The following is a 21,528-nucleotide window of genomic DNA, read 5'->3' as shown; positions in this document are numbered from 1 at the left end:
TGACTCCGGAACAAATTTGATTAGCAAACATGAGGATGAATTAAAAATGGCGCACCTTGTCCAAGTCACAGTATTCTTTCAAGAAGGGCACGCAGCACACTTTCTTGGCTTTATGCATGGCGTTCTCCAGGGAAGTGATCTGCTCCTTGACGCTGTACACCTCCGCCTTGGTGCTGGAGAAGTGAGCTTCCAGTTTGTTCAACTGACTAAGCTCTACGTCTCGCCTATGGACACAAAAACACCACTACTTATTACATTATAAATGATTGTGAACATGACTTCCAGCTGTTTTAAACCCCACACTTCCACTTCAATAAGTATACTGTGAACACTGTGTACTTAGTTCCTGAGGGTGCACACTTTTAGTCTCGTGCTAGCTTACTGTTGCTTAATGACCATCCCAATATGAATTGCTTCCTCCTTTCCTTTCCTTATTGTGAACTGCAACCACTCAAGGTAGTCTGTCCTCTACCGCTGCGCAGCTAAGATGGCAATGGTCAGCTCGCCCGCAGTCCTGGCTTGAGGTGAAGGCTAATTCGCTTTTAGCGTAACGTTAGCTCATTTTGCGGTATGTGTGTGTGTTCGTGTGTTACGGATAGCAAAGCCCTGTCTGTCTGCTATTTCACTTGACCTTTTTCTGTGTTGATTGAGCTGTGTTGAAGCAGCAAAAAAGGACATTATGTTAAATGAAGAGTTTCTGTCTCTGATAGTTGATATAATAATGTAACTGCATCATTAAGCCTACATGAACTACATGGTGTTCAGGGATGAATAGTCTCTCCTATTGCTATTGTACCATTTTTTTCAGCTATAGTTACATTAATCATTAGAAATGCAGCAGCCTAGTTTTGAATGGCAGGGTCCCTGCTATCACATGTTGATAAAAATATAACATTTACATAATAAAAATCAACTACAGGCTTCCCAAATGCTGTAATAAATTATGCATGAGTTGACTTGAAACTGTTTAATGTTGCACTTTTTATATGTAGAAGAAAAATTTTGTTATTGTATTTAATCCGAGCAACAACTTGAGGCAGTTTAATGTTTATTAACGTGGGTAGGATTATTATAGTGTTCCCAATGTTAAAAGGATAAAGCCATTGTTTACAAATTTGGTAAATAAATAACCAAAAAATGTATATTTTGTTGTTTTCTTACTGTACCGAAAATGAACCGAACCGTGACCTCTAAACCGAGGTACGTACCGAACCGAAATTTTTGTGTACCATTACACCCCTATTGAATGCACTGTAATATTTTGACCAAAGATTTTTAAACTAATAATTATAATAACTAAAATAAATAGACAAAGAAAAGTGAAGTGAAGTGAATTATATTTGTATAGCGCTTTTCTCTAGTGAATCAAAGCGCTTTACATTGTGAAACCCACAGTGTTGGGTTAGTTACTGAAAACCAGTAACTAGTTACAATTACTAGTTACTTTATTTCAAAAGTAACTCAGTTACTAACTCAGTTACTTACACCAAAAAGTAATGCGTTACTGTGAAAAGTAACTATTTAGTTAGTTCTTCTTTCCCCCCTTTTTTTAAGGCTCCCATTAATGCCCTTTTAGCCTTCATTTCAGTACTGTTATTGCACTGGAGAATAATACAATCTGTTGATCAACTTGACATGCATTTGCATCACTGAACTCAGAAAGCAATGTGCTCTACATACAACACACAAAGACAAAGATAAGTTTCAAAGGGCCAATTTATTTCAGGCCAGAAAAAATTTACAAAACTATTTTAAATAGCTGCAACATAATGGCACTTTAACTTTAACTCTAAGTAGATAGGATCTTTGATCCAAGAAACAACTTACATTTACTAAAATGTTATTTTCTTTGTGCTCGACAAAAGAAAAGTATTGAGAGTGTCTCCATGTTAAAAAACTCGACTTCTGGCTTCGCCATGATGTCTTGTTAGTTGTTATGAGAATAGCGTAAGTGTGTGTGTGTGTGTGTGTGGCCCTTTAAGATATGACAGCATGAAAGGTGAGTGACGTCAGTGAGTGAGTGGGCGAGAGAGGTGAGGGAGCGGCGACAGTGAGTGCGTGTAGGTGCTCTAGCTTGGTGGATGGCTGCGTGCAATAAAGTCACAAAGTTGCAACAAACCGCCGGGCTCGTCATTCACCCTCAGCTGTAAAGACCCTCTTCCGGGTAAAGTGAAGGTTGTTAGACCCGCGGGGAGGCGTGCTTTCTGTGGGTGGGGGAAAGCACGCCTCTTCTTTTCCACCGGAGCGCTCCAATAAAACACACTCAGATCTTCAGTTTCTAGCCGATACTACATACAAATAACGTAAAATAACGCAGTAACGCATCATGCAGTAACGGTAACTGAGTTACTGTATATAAAAAACTAATGCGTTAGATTACTAGTTACCGCCGAAACTAACGGCGTTACAGTAACGTGTTACTTAGTAACGCGTTAGTCCCAACACTGGAAAACCAATATGTAAGTTACATTTTTAAACCAGTGTGGGTGGCACTGGGAGCAGGTGGGTAAAGTGTCTTGCCCAAGGACACAACGGCAGTGACTAGGATGGCAGAAGTTGGGATCGAACCTGGAACCCTCAAAATGCTGGCACGGCCACTCTACCAACCGAGCTAAAAACACAACTATTTTGCATGATTTATGTTTTTTATTCTTCACTGGTAGTGTTTTAGTCTTAGCATTTTATCTGTTTTATTGGCTAAGCTTTAATTGTTTCAAATATTGCTTTGTACTGTAGCACTTTAACATTTATGTACGATCCAATTCACTTTATTTATACTGAACAATTCAAAAAACAAAGTTTCACAAAGTGCTGCACAGTAGTTAAAAACACACATTTAAAAGCAGGATCAAACTAAGGACAGTGGAATAAATATTTAACTTAAAATAATACATACATAAAAGAAAAGAAAACAGGGAAATGTTATAAAACGTGAGTTAAAACTAATTTTAGAGGGAGACGTCCAAATAACCACAGCAGAAAACGCACAAGCCCCTCTGTACATTGACTGGGTTTTTGGAACAACAAGAAAATATTGTTCAGCAGACCTCATGGACCTTGTGGGGGTGTAGAATCTTAAGAGGTCGGAATTATAATACGGTGCCTTTTTAAATCAAAAGTGCATGACGAAACAAATCTATTATTTCTGGCGATAAAACTCGGCAGAAGTAAAACTTGATAACTCTGTAGGTTTAATGTGCACAATTTAATATCTTAGTAGCTCAGACAGTAATGTGTTTAAACAAGTTTAAATTGGGGTATGTCGTATATTAATGGGGAAATATGTTGATGTCTCTTGTTTCCATGTTAGCATTTAAGCTAACAAGCTGGCATCAGTCCGTCCGTAAGTTTATCAAAGCTCAGTTATCAATTACCTTTTTTTGATCATTTTAATTTAAAATGGTAATTCTAACCCTCGGGAGATTAGCGCGGTTACCATTATTACGGTTTATCGTTACATCCCGAGTGGGAATGTACTCAAAATGCTACGTGCAAGTGTGGATATGCGCGATTTGGAACACACGTCTCTGACTCCATGTTACAAAATGCCATTCGTTGTCGTACCACTTCTGGGTAGCGTGCAGAGCCTTGTCGGCAGCCAGGTTGATCTCCATCTGCAGTCGCGCTCGCTCTCGCCTCACCTGCTCAGCAAGGCCTGTGGTCAAGGTCTGCGCAGATCAAAACACAAGTGCACCTCGGTGTTTTTACTCAAGTCCTCAACCTGGTCGGAGTGAAAATTCTACCTCGTGCAGGTGCTCCAGCTTGGCCAGACGTTCTGCGGCCGTGGCCAACGCTTGGTCCACAGCCCTCTCGATTGCCTCAAGGTCCACTGGCTGAAAAAAACATTCACCATTGGCATTAGTCGTCAAATATGAAGTGTTAGAAGATCTTTTTTGAACATTTGCATACACTTTTCCATGTTGCATTCACAGCCAGACATGAATTGTAGACCCTGTTTCCCAAAGCCAAACTTACCTGCTGAACATCGTTGTTGCCATCAACGTTTGGGGAAACCAATGTTTTTCCGCGACTCTTTGACCTGCTAGACCTCTGGCTATAATATACAAAGATCATGTCCCTCATAAAAACCTGTACCGTTGAGACAAATCATTGTCTGCATGTTGACAACAGCATTTCACCTTCTTGTCTTGTTCATTTTAATAGTGTAGATGAGGCCAATAATTCGTGTGTCCTCCTGAAGCCCATAGACGCCCTCTTCTGGAAGGCTTGACACCACCTGCAAAGACGGAATTTAATGAGCAAAGTTGTCTACAAGCGATGCTTGGGTTAATGTCATTCTCACCTCACAGTCGGGACACCTCACGATGTTCCTGGATTCAATGGACTGCAGGCAGGATGTGCAAAAGATGTGACCGCATATCAACAAACGTGGAAGATTGCCCTCAACTTCATCTTCTAAATGCGTGGGCAAACAAACATTGGGTCAGAACAACACAGAAGCCACCTGCAGTTAAATCCCTGAGGTCATAGATAAAATGCTGGAGGATGCGATCTGAGCTATAATTGTCAGAATAATTGTATCTAAGTTATCACAAAACGTTGTGTTTCAATGAGTTCCCGGCGAGCAGACAAAAGCTGTCTTTGATCTTACCAATCAAAAGGCTTGTAAAACTCCACTGTGTAGGACGGGAAGCGACATGAAGGTGTCTGTTTCTTTGATCTATTGTAATCCACAGGAAGATTTCGTCTTGACCCGAGATCTACAAAGCGGAGAGGAAGCAGGACCTGACCTCCCTCAGGCACCTTTTCTTTGAACTGTTTTGTAACCAAAGGCGACGGCTGTTTACGACCCCCCTTCCTTTAGAAACAGCTGTTGCCATGTAATCAGGGAAAGTCCAAATAAAAGAGGAGGTGTGGGAGCTTTCGTCAGAGCGTGATTGTCCAAAGAGTACAGCCCAGATGCAAATGGGGAAGTTCGGAACCTGACGAGAAAGCTAGACGCGGCGATCACATCCGCGAGGCACGTGCTAACTTCGTAGTATTTTAGAAGTGACTACATACATAGCCACTGCAAGATAAATATCATTACACCTTCAAAATAGTTTTCTTTTACATGAAAACAAATGAAATAAAGATAATATATTGTATGAATGGATATATAGTATATAGTTTATTAGCTACGCACTATTTGCCGTAGTACATTTGAAAAACATCTTAAATATCATAAAAAGTTCCTTTGTGCTTTATTTTGAAAAAACAAACCAAAAAAAACGTGCATCTAGATCAGTGGTCCCCAACCACCGGGCCAGGGCCCGGTACCAGTCCGTGGATCGATTGGTACAGGGCCGCACAAGAAATTAAAAAATATATATATATATTTTTTTTAATAAATCAACATAAAAAACACAAGATACACTTACAATTAGTGCACAAACCCAAAAAACCTCCCTCCCCCATTCACACTCTTCCCAAAAAAACTGTCAGGCAGCTACAGCTTGTTCAGAACGCTGCTGCTAGAGTTCTAACAAAGACCAAAAAATGTGAGCACATTACACCAATTCTTAAATCCTTACATTGGCTCCCTGTACATCAGGGAATTGATTTCAAAATCCTCCTGCTCACATATAAATCACTACATGGTCTAGGGCCGAAGTATATTACTGATATGCTCCCACTATATAAGCCCTCTAGATCACTAAGATCTTCTGAGACCAATCTGTTAGCGGTTCCAAGAGTAAACTCAAATCAAGGGAGAGCATCATTCAGTCACTATGCAACAAATAGCTGGAATAAACTTCCTGAAGATGTCAGACTTTCCCCAACTCTGACTACTTTTAAAACTAGACTGAAGACTTTTATGTTCACCTTAGCTTTCAACTAAATCTTTTAATCTTTTAACGTCTGCACTGTTTTTATTTTTATTGTCTGCATTTTAATTTTGCTTTTATTTTCTTTCATTTCACTTTGTTGTCTGTGAAGCACTTTGAGTCTGCCTTGTGTGTGAAAAGCGCTATACAAATAAAGTTGCCTTGCCTTGCCTTGCACAAAAGGGTTGTTTCTTTCTGTTATTAATATTTCTGGTTCCTACATTATATATCAATATAGATCAATACAGTCTGCAGGGATACAGTCCGTAAGCACACGTCATTGTATTTTTTTATGACAAAAAAATAAGTTGTGACACTTTGACAGCCATTCAGAACCCGGAACTGGCAAAAAACGACACGAAAAAAAGCTCGGTCCCCCTCACATCCACACTCCGTTTCAATGCGAGGACTATGAGACATTATTCAACTAAATTGAAGAATGGCATCCTAATGACAGCAGACCTTATACAGTAAGTGATGTTTTATTATGTTTGTTGGCTCTCATGAAATTTGCAGTGAGCGGAAATCTGCGATGAAGGGGGAAAAAAAGCAAGTTTTTGATATTAATGCTTAAAATAATCAAAATACACAAATATTAAGTTATTAATGGGCCCCTTGCTACATTACATATATACTTACATCATGTATATAAAACCCTAATGGAGGTGTTTGGATGTGTTTTAGGGGCTTCATAGGCAGAAGTGAACGGCTCCCATAGGCTCCATTGTAAGCAAACTTTTGATTGCATTTATTTAATGTTTAAAAAGCATTACAAAAATAACATCCATCCTCATGTCTCTCTTATGATTCTGAACGATAGGCAAAATTCCAAAAAAAAAAGTGCAGTTCCCCTTTAAAGGCTTGATGGTCACCTTGCTTCATTTAATCAATAACACATTGGTTAACCAAAGTTGGATGTGACTGATTGAAAGGTGGTAAAACCAACATTTACCGACTCTTAGTAAATATACCTTAAATGATGTTGCTTTTGAACATCGCTCAAACAACAAATACGTTTAATGTAACCCTGTTTGAGACAACGTGGAGTTGTAATACCACTTATTGCCGCTAGCTAAACACTGCAACTCGAAGCTAGCGAGCGGCAAAATAAAGACAAAGCTTTTATCGTTATTGTTACATACGTCTTGTACTTATTGTAATTCTGTAAACATCCTACCGGGTAGCGTGAAAGCTTTCCCGCAGAAGTTGCAAATGACGGCGTTGGGTTGGTTGTCGTGTTCCATGTTTGATGAAGGCGAAGTGCACCTGTTGATGGACTTTTGAAGACAAAATGGCGTCATTCGTCACGTGACCCACATTCATTCAAGCATGTCCTATTAGTTTTCTTCAATTATAACTCGTGAGTCGTGTTATACAATATTAATTCACATTAATATCGCTAAACACAGCTTTAACCTGCTGTTTTACTGTAACTAAAGTTCAATTGTGCTCAGATAATTTAGTTTTGACATGTTTACTTCAAATACACCTGGGAAAAATGAACATCAGCCACATAATCAATGGTTATTGTTAGTGTTGTGGTTTAAGTTTACAGTGGGGCAGAACAACATACCCTTAATGGTTTGTAATGTGTGTAAATTAAACTTAGACTTAGACTTAGACTTCCTTTTTATTGTCATTCAAATTTGAACTTTACAGTACAGATAAGAACGAAATTTTGTTGCATTAGCTCATGGTAGTGCAGGATAAAAAAAGCAATAAGGTGCAGATATAAATAAATAGATTACTGTACAGATACATATGCATCCAGGTTTATGGATGTATATTATATTGTCTTTATATTCCAGCGAGTTAATCCATTTTGGGGGGAATTGAGGGGATAATTATGATGCGTTCAAGAGTCTTACGGCCTGTGCGTTACCGAATCAATTTTAAACTCCTTCTATTTGTTTTTAAATGTCTAAACAACCTCGCTCCAACATATCTCTCCGACCTCCTTCAGCCTTACTGCCCCCCCCTCGATCCCTAAGATCATCTGCTGTTGACGGTCCCTGACACAAGGCTGAAGCTTAGAGGTGACAGTGCTTTCGCCGCTGCTGCTCCCAAGCTCTGGAACGACCTACCTCTGAGTGTTAGACAGGCCTCCTCTCTTCCTGTTTTTAAATCTCTCTTAAAAACATACTTTTATTCCATGGCTTTTAACACTGAGTGATATCCATCCTGCTATGGCGCCCCATAATACACCTGCTGTGAACCTGTTTTTATGTTCTATTTATTTTAGTTATTTATTTTTTATCGTCCTCTGTTTGTGTTGTGTTGTGTTGTGTTTGCTCGTTTTCTCTTGTGTTATCTTTTAACCTGCCCATTGTACAGCACTTTGGCTACCCCTGTGGTAAATTTCAAATGTGCTTTATAAATAAAGTTGATTTGATTTGATTTGATGTGGTAAAATGCAGCTCCACACTGCTTAGAGTCGCTTGTCGCTTAAAAAATTTATAATACACCTGATTTTCAGGTGTATCCATCCATCCATCCATCCATTTTCTTCCGCTTATCGGAGGGGGGTTCGCGGGGGCAGCAGCCTAAGCAGAGAAGCCCAGACTTCCCTCTCCCCAGCCACTTCGTCCAGCTCCTCCTGGGGGATCCCGAGGCGTTCCCAGGCCAGCCGGGAGACATAGTCTTCCCAACACTGGGTCTTCCCCGTGGCCTCCTACCGGTTGGACGTGCCCTAAACACCTCCATAGGGAGCCGTTCGGGTGGCATCCTGAGCAGATACCCGAACCACCTCATCTGGCTCCTCTCAACCCTATCTCTAAAGGAGGAAACTCATTTCGGCCGCTCGTACCCGTGATCTTGTCCTTTCGGTCATAACCCGAAGCTCATGACCATAGGTGAAGATGGGAACGTGGATCGACCGGTAAATTGAGAGCTTTGCCTTCCGGCTCAGCTCCTTCTTCACCACAACGGATCGATACAGCGTCCGCATTACTAAAGACGCCGCACCGATCCGCCTGTCGATCTCACAATACACTCTTCCCTCACTCGTGAACAAGACTCCGAGGCAGTGTTGTTTTTGACAACCATCTTACATTTAGTCTTAGTCTTGGTCTTTTGGACTAAAATGCTTATTAGTTTTAGTCACATTTTAGTCACTTTTATATGTGATAGTTTTAGTCCAGTTTTAGTCGACGAAAACTCAAAAGGTGGGGGGGGGGGGTAGGTTTGGTTGATATCAGCACTTCAGTCAACAACAATTATATCATCTGAGAAATGGACATTGTAACAGTGTAGGTCTGACTTGGTAGGATATGTGCAACGAGCAGTGAACATAGTGAGCTCAGAAAGCATAAGAACAAGTATATACATTTGATTATTTACATGTGATTATTTACAATCCGGGGAGGTGGGATGTGGTGGGGAGTATGTTCGTCTAGGGTTGTAGTTGCCTGGAGGTGTTCTTTTAGTGAGGTTTTGAAGGAGGATAGAGATGCACTTTCTTTTGCGCCTGTTGGGAGTGCATTCCATATTGATGTGGCATAGAAGGAGAATGAGTTAAGACCTTTGTTAGATCGGAATCTGGGTTTAACGTGGTTTGTGGAGCTCCCCCTAGTGTTGTGGTTATGGCGGTCATTTACGTTATCGAAGTAGTTTGACATGTACTTTGGTATCAGGGAGGTGTAGCACATTTTATAGACTAGGCTCAGTGCAAGTTGTTTTACTCTGTCCTCCACCACTATGAATAATAAAACACGCCAAAACATGTGTCCTTTATCATAGCTACACGTATGACAAAAAAAAGTGCGTGAAAATCAGTGGTATTCAGTGAGGTAAGATGAATTAAATGCGCTGACAGTTCATTGCTCCTGCCAAATGAATTGCACTGAGTGGAGCGGATCACCACTCCAAGATGGCGGCCCCGCGTCTCGTCAGCGCCAGTAGGCAGTAGCGCTCGATGCTGTTTCTTCCTTTAAGATGTCTATGGTTCCACCTTGGTTCACACTCCATTTCAATAGGTGGCGGTAATGCGCACCAGAAGGTTTCTTGCCAACCGCCATTAAACCAAAACAGAAGAAGAAGAGGAAGAAGAAGAAGTATCCGTTAAACGGACACATTGGAAGTGTCGGGATGTTTCCGCGCCATCGGCATTAAAAACTAAAGGCCCCTTTCTGGTACTGAGTTGATTAATCAAGATATCACAAGACCGAACGAGGAGCATCTCGTTAAGAACCCGTGGAGAGCGCGAAATGCCTAAAATGCTGGTCAGCGGGTAATCGAAAAGAACGAAGACGGAGCAAGATGGAGTTTGAGGAGAAGGCCTAAACGTGGGCATTATTGTTTTGTCTTCTTAATCGTTTTAATAGAGTAAACCGCGTTATTAATTGTTTCCATCCGGATACATTAGTCTGAGCGCACTTTAAAGCTCCTCATTCTAGCTTAGCTTGATAGTTAGCTTGTTAGCTGCTAACAAAGAGACGCAGAAGTTATCAACACGTCGCTAAGCAGAGATCAGATGTGAGGGTGAAGTGTTGTGATTGTGTGAAAATGTGCGAAAGAACGATAGCAGAGTACGAAGACAAACTTTCACCAACAATAGAAGAGAACGAGCCACAACATCAACTACTGGACGCAGTTCACAAGAAACCTCAAGTTGTGTCACATAGAACAGGTTTGTTTACTTTTTACTCTTTTTTTATTTGATTATGAACACTATTCCTAAATAAATTGTCTATAGTCTTTAGAAAGGTGAATTGTCTTGTGAGGATGATGCACTGCTTTGTTTTTATATTGTTCATGAAAAGGAGATACAACCCCCGTTTCCATATGAGTCCCAACAGCTATAAAAGAAAGGGCATCTCTATCCTCCTTCAAAACCGCAATAAAAGTTCACCTCCAAGCAGCTACAACCCTAAACTAACACCCTCTCCGGATTGCTAATAATCAAATGTAAACAATCAAATGCAGATACTTTTTCTTATGCCTTCTGATCTCTCTCTCTCTCTCTCTCTCTCTCTCTCTCTCTCTCTCTCTCTCTCTCTCTCTCTCTCTCTCTCTCTCTCTCTCTCTATGTCCACTACTTGCTGTCCATATCCTACCCCCCCCCTCCACACCCCTGATTGTAAATAATGTAAATAATTCAATGTGATTATCTTGTGTGATGACTGTATTATGATGATAGTATATATGATAGTATACATCTGTATCATGAATCAATTTAAGTGGACCCCGACTTAAACAAGTTGAAAAACTTATTCGGGTGTTACCATTTAGTGGTCAATTGTACGGAATATGTACTTTACTGTGCAACCTACTAGTAAAAGTCTCAATCAATCAAAGTTGGGAAATGGTGTTAGATGTAAATATAAACGGAATACAATGATTTGCAAATCATTTTCAACCCATATTCAGTTGAATATGCTACAAAGACAACATATTTGATGTTCTAACTGATAAACATGATTTTTTTTTGCAAATAATCATTAACTTTAGAATTTGATGCCAGCAACACGTGGCAAAGAAGTTGGGAAAGGTGGCAATAAATACTGATAAAGTTGAGGAATGCTCATCAAACACTTATTTGGAACATCCCACAGGTGAACAGGCAAATTGGGAACAGGTGGGTGCCATGATTGGGTATAAAAGTAGATTCCATGAAATGCTCAGTCATTCACAAACAAGGATGGGGCGAGGGTCACCACTTTGTCAACAAATGCGTGAGCAAATTGTTGAACAGTTTAAGAAAAACCTTTCTCAACCAGCTATTGCAAGGAATTTAGGGATTTCACCATCTACGGTCCGTAATATCATCAAAGGGTTCAGAGAATCTGGAGAAATCACTGCACGTAAGCAGCTAAGCCCGTGACCTTCGATCCCTCAGGACATCAACAAGCGACATCAGTGTGTAAAGGATATCACCACATGGGCTCAGGAACACTTCAGAAACCCACTGTCAGTAACTACAGTTGGTCGCTACATCTGTAAGTGCAAGTTAAAACTCTCCTATGCAAGGCGAAAGACGTTTATCAACAACACCCAGAAACGCTGTCGGCTTCGCTGGGCCTGAGCTCATCTAAGATGGACTGATACAAAGTGGGAAAGTGTTCTGTGGTTTGATGAGTCCACATTTCAAATTGTTTTTGGAAACTGTGGACGTCGTGTCCTCCGGACCAAAGAGGAAAAGAACCATCCGGATTGTTATAGGCGCAAAGTTGAAAAGCCAGCATCTGTGATAGTATGGGGGTGTATTAGTGCCCAAGACATGGGTAACTTACACATCTGTGAAGGCGCCATTAATGCTGAAAGGTACATACAGGTTTTGGAGCAACATATTAACAAATTTAGTGTTGCCAATCAACCTATCCCCAGGTGCATGTCTTTGGAGGTGGGAGGAAGCCGGAGTACCCGGAGGGAACCCACACAGTCACAGGGAGAACATGCAACCTCCACACAGAAAGATCCTGGGCCCAAGATCGACCTTCGTATTGTCAGGCACACGTACTAACCCCTGTTCCACCGTGCTGCCAACACATGAAAAAATGTTTTACTATTTGAAAATAAAATTTAAAAAAGCCTCTGCGCATAGCATATATCCAACGAATTGATGACTAAATTAATAAGCAACTATTTTTATAATCGATTTAATCGGTTAGTTGTTGCAGCCCTAGTTCGAATAAAATACCCCTAATTTTTGTATGCTGACTTTTTCCAGTGTACATGCATCGACGAGTGAAAGTAAACATTTATTGTCAATCATCTTTCAATAACTAAAGTAGTCTACACTTGAAGTGTGTGAAGTGAATTATATTTATATAGCGCTTTTCTCTAGTGACTCAAAGCGCCTTACATAGTGAAACCCAATATCTAAGTTACATTTAAACCAGTGTGGGTGGCACTGGGAGCAGGTGGGTAAAGTGTCTTGCCCAAGGACACAACAGCAGTTTTTATTTTATTTTTTTAAATAAACCTTTAATTATAAATTGCAACATTTACAAACAGCTGAGAAACAATAATCTAAATAAGTATGGTACCAGTATGCTGTTTATTTTTCAATAAAATACTGGATAGGATAGAAATGTAGTTTGTCTCTTTTATCTGATTATTAATCGATTAATTGAAGTATTAATCGACAGATTAATCGATCATCAAGTTAATCGTTAGCTGCAGCCCTAATTTGAACTAAGCAAAATTATCTGCCAATAGAACAAGAACATTTGGCTTGTCAAGACTTTCCAAAACAAGTAAAATTAGCTAATCTCAATTAACCCAAAAATTCCTTAAAATAAGTATATTCTCACTAATAACAAGTGGACTACTATATGAGTATGTATTGTCTATTGTTTCATTGAAAATAAAACAGCAAAGTCCATTTGGCTGTCATCTGTTTTAATTATGAGACACAATTGTGTCAAAGTCATGATTTTTTTTTTTCATGTTTGAAATAAGAAATTATTACTTTAAAAAAGTAGTTTTATACTTGTGAGTGTTGATGACACAGCTTTGCAACAGTTGATATTCTAGTTTCAAGCATGTTTTACTCAATATAGGTCATCAAATCTCAGCAACAAGCTGTAATATCTTACTGAGATCATTTAGGACCAAAACACTTAAAACAAATAAAACACTCTATAACATAAAATCTGCTTAGTGAGAAGAATTATCTTATCAGACAGAAAATAAGCAAATATCACCCTTATTTGAGATATTTCATCTTACAAACCCTGTTTCCATATGAGTTGGGAAATTGTGTTAGATGTAAATATAAACGGAATACAATGATTTGCAAATCATTTTCAACCCATATTCAATTGAATGCACTACAAAGACAAGATATTTGATGTTCAAACTCATAAACTTTTTTTTTTTTTTTTTTTTGCAAATAATAATTAACTTAGAATTTCATGGCTGCAACATGTGCCAAAGTAGTTGGGAAAGGGCATTTTCACCACTGTGTTACATGGCCTTTCCTTTTAACAACACTCAGTAAACGTTTGGGAACTGAGGAGACACATTTTTGAAGCTTCTCAGGTGGAATTCTTTCCCATTCTTGCTTGATGTACAGCTTAAGTTGTTCAACAGTTGTGGTATTTTAGGCTTCATAATGCGCCACACATTTTCAATGGGAGACAGGTCTGGACTACAGGCAGGGCAGTCTAGTACCCGCACTCTTTTACTATGAAGCCACGATGATGTAACACGTGGCTTGGCATTGTCTTGCTGAAATAAGCAGGGGCGTCCATGGTAACGTTGCTTGGATGGCAACATATGTTGCTCCAAAACCTGTATGTACCTTTCAGCATTAATGGCGCCTTCACAGATGTGTAAGTTACCCATGTCTTGGGCACTAATAGTGCAAGTTAAAACTCTCCTATGCAAGGCAAAAACCGTTTATCAACAACACCCAGAAACGCCGTCGGCTTCGCTGGACCTGAGCTCATCTAAGATGGACTGATACATAGTGAAAAAGTGTTCTGTGGTCTGACGAGTCCACATTTCAAATTGTTTTTGGAAACTGACAAAAAAAAAAGCCTTGCCCCTACCGGAAGTAGCGTGACGTAGTCAGTTGTACATTTCCGCAAAGTTCCCTATTGTTGATGGCGGCCAGAAGTGAGAGCGATTCGGACCGAGGAAGCGACGATTTCCCCATTAATTTGAGCGAGGATGAAAGATTTGTGGATGAGGAAAGTGCAAGTGAAGGACTAGTGGGGAGTGGAAGCTATTCAGATAGGGAAGATGCTGTGAGAGGCGGGTGGGACCTGATATTCAGCTGGGAATGACTACAACAGTAAATAAACAAAAGACATATATATACTCTATTAGCCACAACACAACCAGCCCAAAGGACCGTTCACCTAACCCAAGGTTCATAAAGCTTATATATTTACCCAAAGTTACGTACATGACACGCACGTACGGGCAAGCAATCAAATGTTTGGAAGCGCGTGGACGTCGTGTCCTCCGGACCAAAGTTGCGATCTTTATCGTCGTTGTTCTCTACTAAATCCTTTCAGCAAAAATATGGCAATATCGCGAAATGATCAAGTATGACACATAGAATAGATCTGCTATCCCTGTTTAAAAAAAAAAAAATTCATTTCAGTAGGCCTTTAACACAACACAAATCATCTCATGGTGTTAATATTGTCAGTCAAAAACTATTTATATTCTCTCTTAATCCTATTTACTTATTTACCCAACAGACGTCCAGCAGTCCCCCCACATTAAAGAGGAAGAAGAGGACCTCTGGATCACTCAGGAGGAAGAGTGTCTTCTTGGGCAGGAGGAGGCTGATCTTACTAAGTTTCCACTGACTTTTGTCTCTGTGAAGACTGAAGACCATGAAGACAAACCACCTGAGTCCTCACGGCTTCATCACAGTCCAAGTAAGCAGAACATCCAGATATCATGTAATACAATGTTTGTAACAGATTTTCATCCAGGTGACCACTGTTATGGGTAAAGGTGGAGATATACTTGCTTTTCAGCTCTACATTCACATAACATAAGAGCTTCATGAGCAATGTTGGTATGTTTGCCAATGCAGAGTGCGACAATTCAGAGCTTACATTAGAGAGCCAAACATTTTTAAATGAACCACAAAAATTGTGGAAGAATTAAGCAATTTTCTGACCCAACTCAACCGCCTGTTTTAACCTGTAGTCCAGACGTTGCTTGAATGGCAACATACGTTGCTCCAAAACCTGTATGTACCTTTCAGCATTAATGGTGTCTTCACAGATGTGTAAGTTACCCATGCCTTGGGCACTAATACACCCCCATACCATCACACATGCTGGCTTTTTGAACTTTGCGCCTATAACAGTCCAGATGGTTCTTTTCCTTTTTGGTCCACAGTTTCCAAAAACAATTTGAAATGTGGACTCGTCATACCACAGAACACTTTCCCACTTTGCATCAGTCCATCTTAGATGAGCTCGGGCCTAGCGAAGCCAGCGGCGTTCCTGGGTGTTGTTGATAAATGGCTTTCGTTTTGCATAGTAGAGTTTTAACTTGCACTTACAGATGTAGCGACGAACTGTAGTCACTGACAGTGGTTAATCTGAAGTGTTCCTGAGCCCATGTGGTGATATCCTTTACACACTGATGTCGGTTTTTGATACCGCCTGAGGGATCGAAGGTCACGGGCCTTGCCGCTTACGTGCAGTGATTTCTCCAGATTCTCTGAACCTTTTGATGATATTACGGACCGTAGATGGTGAAATCCCTAAATTCCTTGCGATAGCTTGTTGAGAAATGTTGTTCTTAAACTGTTCGACAATTTGCTCACAGATTTGTTGACAAAGTGGTCTGGTGACCCTCGCCCCATCCTTGTTTGTGAATGACTGAGCATTTCATGGAAGCTGCTTTTATACCCAATCATTATTTATGATTTACTTTTTTAAATTATATCTCAATTCTGTACACTGCTGCTGGAATCTACCTATTACTATCTATCCATCCATCCATCCATCCATTTATCCATCTATTCATCTATCTATCTATCATGGCACCCACCTGTTCCCAATTAGCCTGTTCACCTGTGAGATGTTCCCAATAACTGCAGTGTTTCCCACACATTCATTTATTTGTGGCGGCCCACCACGAAAGAATTACGTCCGCCACAAATAAAAAAAAATAAAAAAATGTTTATTTATTTATTTATTTTTTGTCCTGTCCAGCTTCTCAGGCAAATCATATAGTTGATGTAGATGCCCATATAGGCTGTTCAGATTTACTTTACAAAAGAGAAGTGCAGGATACTTCTCTTGTTGCCTTATTTGTATTTGACCACTACTGTTTTCTGTTTATTTGTTACTGACTGTGGCAGGACACATCTGCCTCTGTTTCACTTTATGTTGCTGGTAAATAATATGGTTGTAGTAGTAGGCTAAAGTTAAATTATTTAGTATGCACTAATTAAAGGGGCAGAGCTTTAAGAGACATTTTAGCTTTTATATTTTATAAGATATATTTTTTGTAAGAACCACAATTAATAAATATATTTCAGTGAATAACTTATTGTTCAAATCTGTATATAAATATGTACATAAAGTGTTGTAATTATATTGTAAAATGGATGGATGGATGGACGTTTAAAACTAAACTGTTATTATTAATTAGTAAGTACCGGTATACATTTTTTGAGCCTTTTTAGAGAAAATCATATCATTGTAGTAAATTATGCAAATTACTCGATGATGTCATGGCGACCACGCCCATAGCCACGCCCCCACCACCACAGGTATCTTGGCAGTTTATGGGAAACACTGAACTGTTTGATGAACATCCATCCACTTGCAGGCATTAAATTACAAATGAGCTAATATTAGCAAAAAATAACAAAGTTTACCAGTTCGAACGTTAAGTATCTTGTCTTTGCAGTCTATCCAATTGAATATAAGTTGAAAAGGATTTGCAAATCATTGTATTCTGTTTTTATTTACAATTTACACAACGTGCCAACTTCACTGGTTTTGGGTTTTGTATTTACCCAACAGACATCGAGCAGCCCCCTCACATTAAAAAGGAAGATGAGGAGCTCTGGATCACTCATGAGGAAGAGTGTCTTCTAGGGCAGGAGGAGGCGGATCTTACCAAGTTTCCACTGACCGTTGTCTCTGTGAAGACTGAAGACCATGAAGACAAACCACCTGAGTCCTCACAGCTTCATCACAGTCCAAGTAAGCAGAACATTTATATATTATCTAATGTAAAGTTTGTAACAGATTTTTATCCAGGGACCATTGTTATAGGTGAAGGTGGAGATATACTTACTTTTCAGCTCTACATTCATGTAACATAAGAGCTCAATGAGCAATGTTGGTATATTTGACAATGGAGAGTGCGACAATTCAGAGCTTACATTAGAGAGTTAAATATTTTTAAATGAACCACAAAAATTGTGGAAGAATTAAGAAATGTTCAATAAAATTACTAAGCCAACTCAACCGCCTGGTGGAGCAACTATTGGGTCATGTATTTCCAAATATAATTCTATACTTGATAGTGTCCGCAAAGGAGTCATCTGCAAGTTGATTTAAATTGAATCTTCGTTCTTAAAATGAGTATTACCAGATCATATGAAAACTGCTAAAATGGGAAGGCAAAAACAAGCATGAGTACTCCATTACCAAACCAGTATCACTGCTGCCACACTTCTCAAAGATCTGAGAGAAATTGTTTGCTAGTAAGTTAAACAAATTAACTACCGTATTTTTCGGACTATAAGTCGCAGTTTTTTTCATAGTTTGGCCGGGGGTGCGACTTATACTCAGGAGCGACTTATGTGTGAAATTATTAACACATTACCGTAAAATATCAAATAATATTATTTAGCTCATTCACGTAAGAGACTAGACGTATAAGATTTCATGGGATTTAGCGATTAGGAGTGACAGATTGTTTGGTAAACGTATAGCATGTTCTATATGTTATAGTTATTTGAATGACTCTTACCATAATATGTTACGTTAACATACCAGGCACGTTCTCAGTTGGTTATTTATGCCTCATATAACGTACACTTATTCAGCCTGTTGTTCACTATTCTTTATTTATTTTAAATTGCCTTTCAAATGTCTATTCTTGGTGTTGGCTTTTATGAAATAAATTTCCCAAAAAAATGCGACTTATACTCCAGTGCGACTTACACTACCGTTCAAAAGTTTGGGGTCACATTGAAATGTCCTTATTTTTGAAGGAAAAGCTCTGTACTTTTTAATGAAGATAACTTTAAACTAGTCTTAACTTTAAAGAAATACACTCTATACATTGCTACTGTGGTAAATGACTATTCTAGCTGCAAATGTCTGGTTTTTGGTGCAATATCTACATAGGTGTATAGAGGCCCATTTCCAGCAACTATCACTCCAGTGTTCTAATGGTACAATGTGTTTGCTCATTGGCTCAGAAGGCTAATTGATGATTAGAAAACCCTTGTGCAATCATGTTCACACATCTGAAAACAGTTCAACTCGTTACAGAAGCTACAAAACTGACCTTCCTTTGAGCAGATTGAGTTTCTGGAGCATCACATTTGTGGGGTCAATTAAACGCTCAAAATGGCCAGAAAAAGAGAACTTTCATCTGAAACTCGACAGTCTATTCTTGTTCTTAGAAATGAAGGCTATTCCACAAAATTGTTTGGGTGACCCCAAACTTTTGAACAGTAGTGTATATATGTTTTTTTCCTTCTTTATTATGCATTTTCGGCCGGTGCGACTTATACTCCGAAGCAATTTATACTCCGGAGCGACTTATACTCCGAAAAATACGGTAATAGATAAAATATTTTAAGCAATAGTCAATATGGGTTCTGTTTTAATCACTCAACTGCAACAGCAATAATAGCGGAGGAAATGTCAACTGCATTAAATAAAAAACAATGTTTGGAAAGTATTTTTGTAGATCTTCTAAAAGCGTTTCATAGGCTCGATTATAAATTATTATTTGACAAACTGTAGAAATATGGAATAAGTGGAGTGGCTCATGAATGGGTTAGAAGTTACTTAAAGGACAGAAAACAGTTTGTGGAAGACGTTAACAATAGGAAATCGGCCTTACATAATATTAGTTGTGAAGTACCACAAGATTAGTCCCCTGGACCAATACTGTTTCTCATGTAAGTCAATAATATTACTATGGTTTCCAAATTGTTTACCGTATTTTCCAGACTATAAGACGCTGCTTGTAATTCATGGGTTTTTCTTCGCTAATGGCATTATTGTTTTGTATTCAACAAATAGTTTTCTAATACCACCTACAGAGACACTACAAAAGTGCGTTATTGTTTGTGCTATGGCACCATCTTCTGGACAAGTTTGCTCACTGCATTTGCTACGGGTTAAAAATGTACTTCCTTTTTATTGCTTTGAACTGGAAGTACAACCGTCCATAGCGGTTCTGCTCAAAATAATTCTTCGTTCATCACTCCCAAGTAATGTTAATAACTTTGCAATGTAACTAAAACAATTTATATTTACTAAACCGTTCCATGTGTGACGTCTGCAGGAGTGTTTTCATGCATATTTGTACACTACCGTTCAAAAGTTTGGGGTCACCCAAACAATTTTGTGGAATAGCCTTAATTTCTAAGAACAAGAATAGACTGTCGAGTTTCCGATGAAAGTTCTCTTTTTCTGGCCATTTTGAGCGTTTAATTGACCCCACAAATGTGATGCTCCAGAAACTCAATCTGCTCAAAGGAATGTCAGTTTTGTAGCTTCTGTAACGAGCTAAACTGTTTTCAGATGTGTGAACATGATTGCACAAGGGTTTTCTAATCATCAATTAGCCTTCTGAGCCAATGAGCAAACACATTGTACCATTAGAACACTGGAGTGATAGTTGCTGGAAATGGGCCTCTATACACCTATGTAGATATTGCACCAAAAACCAGACATTTGCAGCTAGAATGGTTATTTACCACATTAGCAATGTATAGAGTGTATTTCTTTAAAGTTAAGACTAGTTTAAAGTTATCTTCATTGAAAAGTACAGTGCTTTTCCTTCAAAAATAAGGACATTTCAATGTGACCCCAAACTTTTGAACGGTAGTGTATATCTGTCAGTAAACTCACCAAGAAAGCGCTAAAACATACCGGTGTAGTGAGTTACGTTATTCACCCAAGGAACTTTAGTTATTAGAGAATTCCGGTCGGACGTTTTTTCACGGGACACATTTCCGGTGTTGTTGTTACCGGATGAGGAGATGCTGCTCCGTTATTGATTGAAGTAAAGTCTGAATGTCATTAAAACAGTTAGCTCCATCTTTTGACACTTCTTCCACTCCCATACTTGCACGCTACACCGTTACAACAAAGATGACGGGGAGAAGACGCTGTCGAAAGTGAGCCACGTAAATAAGACTGCCCACAAAACGGTGCAGCCGGAAGCGACTGTCAGGAAGCGGCTTGAAGATGAATTGTAAAATATAATCTATGCAACATTTTGACCAAAGAACCACCATTACATGCTATGTAGACTACAAGGAAGTGTTTTACATTTAGAAAAAAAAAAAAAAGACTCCTTTATTGTGCCTTATAATCCGGTGCGCCTTATATATGAAAAAAGATCGAACATAGACCATTCATCGGCAGTGGGCCTTATAATCCAGTGCGCCCTATTGTCCGGAAAATACGGTAGTTTAAATGTTACGATCAAAAAGTTGGTGTGTAATAAGCACAGCACTTACAGTATAAATACTTTGTAGGGCGCAATATAACACATTCAGCCTTATGGAAAAAGAAACTTCCTAGTTCGACAACATACCAGAGGTAACCTTCACAGTACTGCCATCTAAAGTCTTGGAAGTGCAACTGCATTGCAAATAATGCTCAAATGTTATAAGAAAACAAGATATAACAACTGAACAGCACAGTTATCATCAGCTAATTTTTAAATGTTACATTAAGAAATAACTTTTTATTATCAAAAAAATTAACAGTTATTAGTACCGTTGAGTATCGGTATAGATTCCTAAGTACCGGAAATTGGTATCATATCGGTTCAAATGTGAATGGTACACAATACTACACATCCCAGGGTTTCCCACACATTCATTTATTTGTCGCGGCCCGCCACGAAAGAATTACGTCCGCCACAAATAAAAAATAAAAAATAATAATAATAATAAAAAAATAAAAAAAATGAAAACAATTTATTTATTTATTTTTATTTTTATTTATTTTTTGTCCTCTACAGCTTCTCAGGCCAATCATATAGTTGATTTAGATGCCTATATCGG

The 21,528-nt window shown here is 39.0% G+C and overlaps 2 protein-coding genes across 3 annotated transcripts in view; one reads left to right on the top strand and one right to left on the bottom strand.

Annotated features, from left to right (window-relative positions):
• rnf17 (ring finger protein 17) overlaps window positions 1-7,158 on the bottom strand; it is a 36,664-nt gene extending 29,506 nt beyond the window's left edge. Inside the window, exons 1-7 of the mRNA XM_062041172.1 lie at window positions 7,006-7,158; window positions 4,304-4,416; window positions 4,140-4,237; window positions 3,976-4,054; window positions 3,744-3,833; window positions 3,565-3,668; window positions 56-224 (exon numbers count right to left, since the gene is read on the bottom strand). Of these exons, the coding sequence (XP_061897156.1) occupies window positions 56-224; window positions 3,565-3,668; window positions 3,744-3,833; window positions 3,976-4,054; window positions 4,140-4,237; window positions 4,304-4,416; window positions 7,006-7,129 (777 nt within the window). The 5' untranslated portion in view covers window positions 7,130-7,158. The remainder of the gene's footprint in view (window positions 1-55; window positions 225-3,564; window positions 3,669-3,743; window positions 3,834-3,975; window positions 4,055-4,139; window positions 4,238-4,303; window positions 4,417-7,005) is intronic.
• Window positions 7,159-9,829: 2,671 nt separating this feature from the next.
• Window positions 9,830-21,528, top strand: part of LOC133646123 (gastrula zinc finger protein XlCGF57.1-like) — an 88,569-nt gene continuing 76,870 nt past the window's right edge. The window contains exons 1-3 of one of the 2 annotated variants that reach the window (XM_062041171.1): window positions 9,830-10,455; window positions 14,984-15,166; window positions 17,282-17,464. In XM_062041171.1, coding sequence (XP_061897155.1) covers window positions 10,332-10,455; window positions 14,984-15,166; window positions 17,282-17,464 — 490 coding nt within the window. In that variant the 5' untranslated portion in view covers window positions 9,830-10,331. The remainder of the gene's footprint in view (window positions 10,456-14,983; window positions 15,167-17,281; window positions 17,465-21,528) is intronic. The other variant, XM_062041169.1, reaches the window with a different exon arrangement.

Source organism: Entelurus aequoreus, linkage group LG03, assembly GCF_033978785.1.
Source record: "Entelurus aequoreus isolate RoL-2023_Sb linkage group LG03, RoL_Eaeq_v1.1, whole genome shotgun sequence".
NCBI classification, from domain to species: Eukaryota; Metazoa; Chordata; class Actinopteri; order Syngnathiformes; family Syngnathidae; genus Entelurus; species Entelurus aequoreus.
Note: the sequence above shows the minus strand (reverse complement) of the source record. Positions and strands in the feature narration are given on the sequence as shown.